The 8,924-nt window shown below is 33.2% G+C and overlaps 1 protein-coding gene across 5 annotated transcripts; it reads left to right on the top strand.

The window, feature by feature from the left end:
* Positions 1-2,655: 2,655 nt before the first annotated feature.
* On the top strand, positions 2,656-7,976 carry LOC21406517 (vacuolar cation/proton exchanger 5). 5 transcript variants are annotated; one of them, XM_024163007.1, is made up of 13 exons: positions 2,656-2,804; positions 3,387-3,555; positions 3,925-4,188; positions 4,272-4,339; positions 4,442-4,470; positions 4,619-4,815; positions 4,892-5,089; positions 5,244-5,378; positions 5,959-6,075; positions 6,165-6,218; positions 6,787-6,903; positions 7,017-7,116; positions 7,280-7,976. In XM_024163007.1, exons 2-13 carry the CDS (start codon positions 3,514-3,516, stop codon positions 7,300-7,302), a joined length of 1,344 nt encoding a protein of 447 aa, XP_024018775.1. In that variant the 5' UTR covers positions 2,656-2,804; positions 3,387-3,513; the 3' UTR covers positions 7,303-7,976. The 5 variants fall into 5 exon arrangements, with proteins under 5 accessions (XP_024018775.1, XP_024018776.1, XP_024018773.1 ...); XM_024163008.1 differs by having other exon boundaries at positions 3,913-4,188; positions 4,892-5,104; positions 7,280-7,974; XM_024163005.1 differs by having other exon boundaries at positions 4,892-5,104; positions 7,280-7,974.
* Positions 7,977-8,924: the final 948 nt, after the last annotated feature.

Consider the following 8,924-nt stretch of genomic DNA (forward strand, 5'->3'; position numbering starts at 1 on the left):
TTTAGTTATAGAAATTAATAGGCCATAACTTGTCAAGTTATGGTTCATAACCAGAAAAGTTATGGACAAACTTGTCAAGTTATAGTTTATAGCCAGACAAGTTATGGATAAAAACTGAGAATAACTTGTCAAGTTATGGTTCATAACCAGACAAGTTATGGTTCATAATCAGACAAGTTATGGACGAAAACAATAATTTGCCCTATTTATTAACTTATGTAAACTATTGGCCTATTAATTTTAATTCATCTCAAGTCTTGGTATATTTTTCTTTTTCTCCCAAAAATTTAGGACCAAGCGGGACTGGACCCGAGCCAAGAGTGGCAGGCCTCGAATCAGCACGTTTAACCCCGAACCAAATTTAGTCCAAAATGGTATAAAATTTAACAACAAAAGTTCAAGTTCTCGAATCTCAATCTTGTTGCAACTCCTAGTCATCCTCATCAAAGCTACATAAGAAAATAAGATTGATATAAAGCTATATTAAATACATTGATGAAATTTAGTATGTTCTTTCTAAGTAATTAGTAGCTTATTCAACCGCTTTAGTAGATTTCGCATCATTGGTAATTGATTAATAACATGGGATGTGTTTTTATATTATCTAGATTTTATTTAAAAATAAACATGAACGAGTGTAAATATTGTTGCCATAAGGATAGATGGGATTTTCCATTTATTCTCTTCGAAGTTATAATAAGAATCCCACAATAACAAAAAGATTATTGTGACAATTTCAGGATGTTTGGTAGAGGGATTCGTTCCCTTATTTGAATCATGATTTGTGGTTCGCTACAGTATTTTCTCTCACAAAAAATACACGTAAATCAAAAATGGTTTGAATCACATAGTTTGAATCCTCCAATCAAACGTAATCGAAATTTTCTAACCAAAAAAAAAAAACACACACACACATAAGATGTACGTATTGAAAATACCTACAAGTAATATTACTAGTCAAAAAGTCTTCCCACTATTTGAAGAAAGTTGTAGTTAGATAGTTAAATATTACTGATCCTCTCACGAATTGATTAAGTATTGCAAAACAATATAGATTTGGTATTGTGATACATTCGTGTGCTTGGCAACGCGTAGATCCAAAATACCGACAAATCTTGTGTACCATAAAAAAGGTGGATTCGAGAAATTTTGTATAATTTACCGTATCACACATTCACACTTTTCTTTTTTAATACAATGTTGTGCATCCATTGATCATCCATTAACTCCAACCAATGACTATTGATCCATTGGTAATATATATATATGTGGTAATCTACCGTATCACACAAACAACTAGCATTAGAGATGACCGGAGATCTATGTCAAAAAAGGCGACATAATCAGATAAATTATTCATAGTAATCTACCAGGCGGTGGCCAGTGGTCACTAGTGTAATTCGGTAGATGACTTGTACTAATCTAGTGATTTCTCCATCAATTGGTGTCGACTATCGACAAGGACCATTTCTTCAAAATTTGACCGATCCGGGTAGAATTCCCTCCAAGACAAGGTTATATTTGATATGAACGTTTTGATGGTCTGAACTCAAGTTCTAGTTCAAACAAGTATTTGTTTCCAAAAATAAAAAAGTGGTTTGAATTCAGCCTAATAAAAAAGTGAATTCGTTTATTTCATACGTGTAAACCTATAATTTTAATTCTGCTACAGTGTTTTTCTCTCATAAAAAAATGGATTCGTTTATGCCAAATTCAAAGATTCATAATTTTAACCCAAAGTTCAAACTCCACGTTTCAAAACCCACATGGTTCAAACCCAAAGGTCCAAATCACCTTAATTTGAACCCTTATACTAAACAACTCCTAAGAGTGCTTGAAGGCACATTCTCATACTTTTCCATAAAAAGTAAAGGGTCAATTTCGACCTTCCTAACGATAAAGCTGATTTATAACAGTTAGGGCAATTCAAAATTACATCAGATTGAAAAATATGTAGAAATAAATATTTTTATATTGAGATGTGTGAGTTGAAAACATAATAATTTTTTCAGTGGTTCATTTTTAAGTGCCAACTAGAGAAATCTCCAAAGGTAAAAGAAATTCATAAAAAAAAAGTAGATTAAAAAGAACATGACCAAACTTGTTGCGTGTTTGTAAAACAAAAACAAAAGAACAAAAAAAAAAAAAACAAGAAATAGAAAAAAAAGAATTGGGGATAGTTTTAGATGAAAAATAGAGCGTTTGAAATTAGTTTCATATTGTTTTTAAAAACGTTTCTGTACGTCTTTTGAAATACGAAAATAAAAACGGTTTACAAACCGTGTTTATTTAACAAACGTGTTGAAAACGAAAAATAAAAATAAAAAACAGTGAGAATAGTTTTTGTGAATACATTAAAAAATAATTAAAAATTATTTATCTTTTTCTGTTTTTATTTTTAATATTTATTAATAATATTATAATATATTAATTAATAATTATAATCAAACACAATTTTATTATTTTATTATACTCTAAACAATCTCAAACACAATTTTATAATGAGTTTTAAAATAATTATAAAAATAATCTCATTTTTCGTTCGGCGACAGCGGAAAGAACAATAAAATATAAAATATCTACAAAGAAGGGGGTCAGTTCTCCATAAATTGAAATTGACCCATCTACAAAATATTTTCTAAAAGGAAAAATATCTTTAAACGCATCTTATATTTCAAGAGTGCGTGTGTGAGAGTGAAGCATATCACATTTGTGCTTCACTGTTCTAATTTACTCTGAAGAAGCCCAAAAAAAAAAAAAAGCAAAAAAGAAAACAAAAGGAAACAGCTTTTAGTCAAAAAAAAGTAAGCCTCTGATCCGTATCTTTTATTTTATTTTATATTTATTTTTTAATGTTGTTTCGGATTTCTGAGACGACCCTTTTAGAGCGTGGAAGAGAAAGATTTCATCTTTTGGCAGATCCCAGACCATAATTTTGACTCTTCTTTGGTGATAGTTTCTTCGTATTTATTGCCTTATTGGGTAGTTCCAATTGTGTGTTGATTTTATTACTGTTTGCTCAAAATCGTATAAAGTTTTATTGGTGATGATTCTTTTCTCTTCCGTGGTGACCAGAGATGCGATTTTTATTTTTATATTTTCTGGGGTTGTTTAAATTTTATTTTTCTCTGTCAAAAATTATTTTTTTTCAGCTACTATTTTTAGTACCCTTTGATGGGTAGAGCAAAAAGCTTCAAACTTGATCTGGGTTTGGGATTAGGATTGGAAATTTTGTTCCTTTAAAGTAGTTCAAGAACATAGTTTTGATTAATTCTTTCTTGGATGTGTGATTTGATGAGGGAAGCTGTTTTTTAGTATATGCAATGCAATATATATATATATATATTAATCTTGGGTAATGTTTGTTAATTGTTTTCTTGTATCAGATTAGCTCTAGATTCAAGGATTTTCCTTTTGTCAATTTGAAGAAATGTATGTTATCCACTCAGTTCTGTAGTGATGTTCTTTGCTGGGTCTTGGCAAAACTTTTTGTTTTGGAAGATAATTTAGAATATGGATTATAAGTCATTCGACGGAATACAATCTCAACTTGAAGTAAGTTGCTCCTATTCATTGTTTTCATTCCTTTTATATGTGTGTGTGTGTGTGTGTGTGTGAACATATGTCTTAAAGCCCCATTTGGACTTAATAATAACTTCTATTGCTTTTTGACCCTTTTTTTCGTCAGTCATTCAATTTGGGAAACATTAGATTCATTAAATTATTGGGATGTCATTAGTATATGTTTAGGAAACCACCCTCTTAAAAGTGATTGTAATTTTGAATGTTATAAAATATGAATAGATTGGTTTAGTTTATATATACACATATGTATTGAATATTATGACTATTGGAATGCCAATAGTATATCTTTGGCAAACGACCCCTCTTAAAGTGATGGTTTTCCTTGAGTGTTATGAATAGATGGGTTCAATGGAAAATGGATTGATGAATGAGTTTGACGACGAGAGTCTCTATAGTCCGGAGACCGAAGCTCAAAAGACGCATTCTATTCAAGCTGTTGAACAAGGATCATCATCTTCTGGAGGGTCGCAAGATGACACCAAGAAACTGATGGGGAATGTTGTATATAGGAGCATAAAAACTGTAGTTTTCTCAAATAAGCTGAACTTGCTTATGCCATTCGGGCCGCTAGCAATTCTTGTCTATAAGTTGACTGGTCATCGGGTGAGTTTTAACTATACCTGCTTTGTATTATTATTGCAGATAGCTCTTCTATGTACTTCGGCTCATTTTGTTTTGGATTGCAGGGTTGGGTATTCTTTCTTAGCTTGTTGGGTATAACACCTTTAGCGGAGCGTTTAGGTTATGCGACAGAGTAAGTATCTATTTCCACTAAAATTTATTCATTAAACTCTTAATAATATGGATTTCAATTAGTTAATTGACATTTTATTTTTGGGCGCATGTCTTCTCATAGGCAGTTGGCATTTTACACGGGAGCTACTGGTAATTTTCTTATAGCAAGCTTATTACTTAGCTCTGTGTTAAACTTGAAACTTCTTTCTTTTTTTCTAAAGACCATGATTTTGTACTTTTCTGTTTTCCTAAACCTCGTTCAGGATTACCTTTTGACCCCTCGAATTTGGGCTTGCAGTTGGGGGCCTCCTAAACGCTACTTTTGGAAATGCAACAGAACTAATTATATCTATTTACGCTCTGAAAAGTGGAATGATGCGTGTTGTTCAGCAATCGTTGTTAGGCTCGATTCTGTCAAACATGTTGCTGGTGCTCGGTTGTGCGTTCTTCAGCGGCGGCCTTGTTTTTCATGGGAAAGAGCAATTGTTTAACAAGGTATATATATTAGTATCTTTTTACTTCCCGAGCCCTTATATCAAACTTTCATCTAGCTGATTAAGTTGTTATATAGGCAACTGCTATTGTGAACTCGGGATTGCTTTTGATGGCTGTCATGGGCCTACTCTTTCCGGCTGTTTTGCACTATACACATTCTGAGGTGCACTTTGGAAAGTCAGAGCTGGCACTCTCCAGATTTAGCAGTTGCATCATGCTGGTGGCATATGCTGCATATCTATTCTTCCAGTTAAAGAGTCAGAAGAATCAATATGTCCGTATTGAGGAGGTTATTTCTTCTTTTTTCTTATTTTATTATTATTATTTTGACTTAATCCGGATTTGTTGTCCGTTCACTATCAAATTTTGTACAGCTTTGTATATTTTGTCTGTTAATGAGTTCTAGTATGTATATGGTATGAACACAGGAAGGGAGTCAAAATGAAGAGCGCTCAGATGACGACGAATCTCCTGAGATCTCTAAATGGGAATCGATTATTTGGCTTTCCATTATGACTGCTTGGATCTCAATCCTCTCTGAATATTTAGTCAACGCCATAGAGGTACTATCTCCTGGTTCCTAATTTCTTCTCTTTGACTGGTTAGAAAAGCTAGTTGGTACAAGATTGTTTGCATTATTTACTTACCCTTTCCCTTTTAGCATATATGTCATTTGTGGTGCAAAGAAGAAAAACTTCATTCTATGTCTTGTAATTATTTATAAGTTTATATAAATACTTGTTATATACGGATCCCGTATGGAATTTTAAGCCCATATAGAGCAAAATGTGTACATTAAGTCTATAGCTAGTCGTGGATGATTAGAAAATGTTGGATTCATTATTGAATACCCGTTACATGAACTATGTCTGGCACAGTTGGGAACTGTGAGAATCGGATTCGTTTTGTTAAATTACTGATTTGTCATCCATCTTTTCCTGGTCTCAAATTGTTGTATTTGTTTGCTGTAGCTTCCACCATTTAGATTGCTTCTTTATCTGCATTTGATGGTTTTCACGAGTTCCGTAAATGATTTGGTTTTGATACGACTGTATTGTAATATGAATGTTTGAGTTTTTTTTTTTTTTTTTTTTTTTTTTTGAGCTGTGCTCGGAATTCTGAGTTGATTATTGTCTCTTATAGGGAGCATCCATTGCACTGAAAATTCCTATCGCATTTATCAGTGTTATTTTGCTTCCAATTGTGGGCAATGCTGCCGAGCATGCAAGTGCTATCATGTTTGCCATGAAGGACAAGCTGGTGAGTAAGCCAAGAGCCTCTTTGACAGCGTCTTCTTCCATTTTTGTTTTACTGCCCTTAGTTGTTAAATATATTATGCTTTTCTGCAGGATATTTCTTTGGGAGTGGCAATTGGGTCATCAACTCAGATAGCCATGTTCGGGGTAGGCACTATTTCTTTTTATTTTTTAATTGGCTTCTTTAAATGTCTGGTTATAGTTTATATAAACAAATAGGCGACATTGATGATCATAATTTTTGGGAATTGGAATTTTCCTTAGCTTTAGTATTGCAGCCACTAGATGCTAAGCTTTCCAACTTAAAAGATGAAAAGTGGTGATTGGGCTAGTTTTTATGGTACTACCACGGATAATGTGTATCTAAAGTGTTACTGATGTCCATGATGTAATTCTTGTCCTGTTTTCGGCAATGGGCTTCTGTTGTCATTTTAAATTTGTCGGAACAAACGGCAAGATCCAAAATCTAAAGACAAAAGATTAGAATGTTGACATAGAACCAAGAGAGAGGAGATAGAATTGAGATGGAAAAATAGAATCGATAGAGACTAGAAAGAGAAGGGGATTCCAAAGAGAGTATTTTAGAAAACAAGAACTCAAGAGGAGAGAAATATTGATATTCAATATCGTTACTTGCTGCAAAGCTATTGCTTACACCATTCCTGTTTTTGTTTTCGGCACGAGTCACTAGCTGCAATTTGTTTTGTCACTGCAGATTCCATTTTCTGTCATAGTTGGTTGGATCATGGGGCGTCCGATGGACTTGAACTTTCAACTTTTTGAGACCGCAACACTTTTTATAACCGTCTTAGTTGTGGCCTTTATGCTTCAGGTTCGTATCCTTATATGAGACTACGGAACAAAAGCGTTTAATAGTTATCTATAAAAAATCTCAATGGTTCGTAACCTTAGTAAGTTTGTTGGCAATACCGTATTTCATTGCAGGAAGGAACCTCTAATTATTTCAAGGGGTTAATGCTCATCCTTTGCTATCTAATTGTTGCTGCAAGTTTTTTTGTGCATGTAGATCCTTCTTCTTCAGATGGTCAGTTTTAACTTAAACTTCAATAATTTATTTATTTGCCTGTCCATTTCATAGTTTTGATTTCTCTGTCCTTATTGATTTCTTTCTTTTCCCTATAAATACACTTTACACACAATTATTCATTAACTGTTTTTGTGGACATTGAAATTTGAAACTCTTGCAGATGATTCACAATTAAAAACATAGTTCTACAACATACTCAAAGAAGAGGGCTAGGCTAGCTTATCCTTTTCTTGTGGAAGATGATTCAAAACTCATCTGTGGAAACAAAATGAAATGTTTTGTTTAAAATGGAAATGAGAAGGACACAACTCAATGAAGGGCTTAATTCATTCATAAGAAAGGGTACCTGCAAATGGTTTGGTTCCCCACTCTTGTTGTATATATAAATGTATTTATTTTTTGTGTTCATTTGTCAAACATTCCATCACTCTTCATCTCTTGTTTAGTGAATTCTCATTGTCCATGGATCTTGCTGGGCTCTCTTGCTTAGGAAGCTGAAAGGTCGGGCTATCCAGCCCTACCCGACCTGGGCTGGGCGGAAAAGACTTTTGGGCCTAAAGTATAGAGCCTGTCCGGGGGTTCGGGACAGACGAGGGCGGGCCAAAAGTGACGTGATTCGTGCGGGCCTGTTTGGCCTGGCCCAAACTTTCAGCTGTTGGTTGGGATGTTTAAACTTTACACTTAGGACGCATTGGGGGAAAGATAATGAGATTGGAAAGTGAAGTAAATAAGAATAAAGATGAACGATTCACTTTCTAGTGTTAACTTGTCTAAAGCAAAATTGCAAACAATCCAATTCACTTTTTATTGTTTACTAAACTTATGGGTGATGTTATCGATATAATTACTAAAATATCCTTTTACCTAATCAAATAATTATTGCAAAGTAACACGTGAATTTAAATGGTATTTAAGTACATTTTGGCATTCATTCTCGTTGATAGTGAATCAATACTGAAGAGGATATGTAAGGATTGGTATATCCTTTTCTGGTTCCTTTATATTGTGTGGGAATGGAAATCATTCTTAGTTCTCCCTATCCATTTCATGTGAGGTATAAATGCATCCTTAGATGCGGATTGGAAGCATATTATTTTCATCATCAGGTATAATTTTAAGTTATATATATCTACGCTTGGGAATGGTTTTTTTTTTTTTTTTTTTTTGATGAAGGAAATTGTATGAATTTGATGACATGGATACGTATCAATTGATAATAATAGATGTCAAAGAAAAAAAAAACGTATATTGATTGCTGACATTACATTTATCAAATACCAAATATTGGAAATCAGTATATATAAATATTTTTTGGCTGGAATATGGGAAATCATTACATATTTACGGATTTGTAGCCTTTCAGGAGTATTTACCATTACCACAATTATAAGTTGATATTATACTTTATGGTATGTAGATTTTGCTTAATAGAAAATGGTATTAATTATAGGTTTTATATAAAGGAAAAATGTACTATATAGCATATTTAATACATGCTTTTGAAGTAAACGGCATGTTTTAAAACTTAGTAAATTATAACACATTCTCAAATTAATACTGTATCTCCCAAAACTACTTTCTCTAAGGTCCCGTTCATATCACCGATTCGAGTTTTACTACAGTAAAAAGTTTTCAGAAACAGTCACATCTAACTTTTTTGCTAAGTAAAAAGCTCTCATATAAAAGCACATCTCAACTCGAATTAAAAACTCGAATCAGCGAACTAAACGGACCCTAAATGTCTGAAATGCCCCTACTATTTCTCTTCCTAATTTCTCGATCCTCTTCTCTCTCAGTCAATTCTG

Source organism: Morus notabilis, unplaced genomic scaffold (genome assembly GCF_000414095.1).
Source record: "Morus notabilis unplaced genomic scaffold, ASM41409v2 Scaffold337, whole genome shotgun sequence".
In the NCBI taxonomy this organism is placed as follows: Eukaryota; Viridiplantae; Streptophyta; class Magnoliopsida; order Rosales; family Moraceae; genus Morus; species Morus notabilis.

Bases quoted from the DNA above. Each gene is read 5' to 3' on its own strand.
- LOC21406517 (XM_024163005.1), top strand. From the start codon at position 3,514: ATGGATTATAAGTCATTCGACGGAATACAATCTCAACTTGAA. The intron at 4,340-4,441 runs GTAAGTATCTAT...GTCTTCTCATAG, and splicing joins CGTTTAGGTTATGCGACAGA to GCAGTTGGCATTTTACACGG. The intron at 4,471-4,618 runs GTAATTTTCTTA...TTGGGCTTGCAG, and splicing joins ATTTTACACGGGAGCTACTG to TTGGGGGCCTCCTAAACGCT.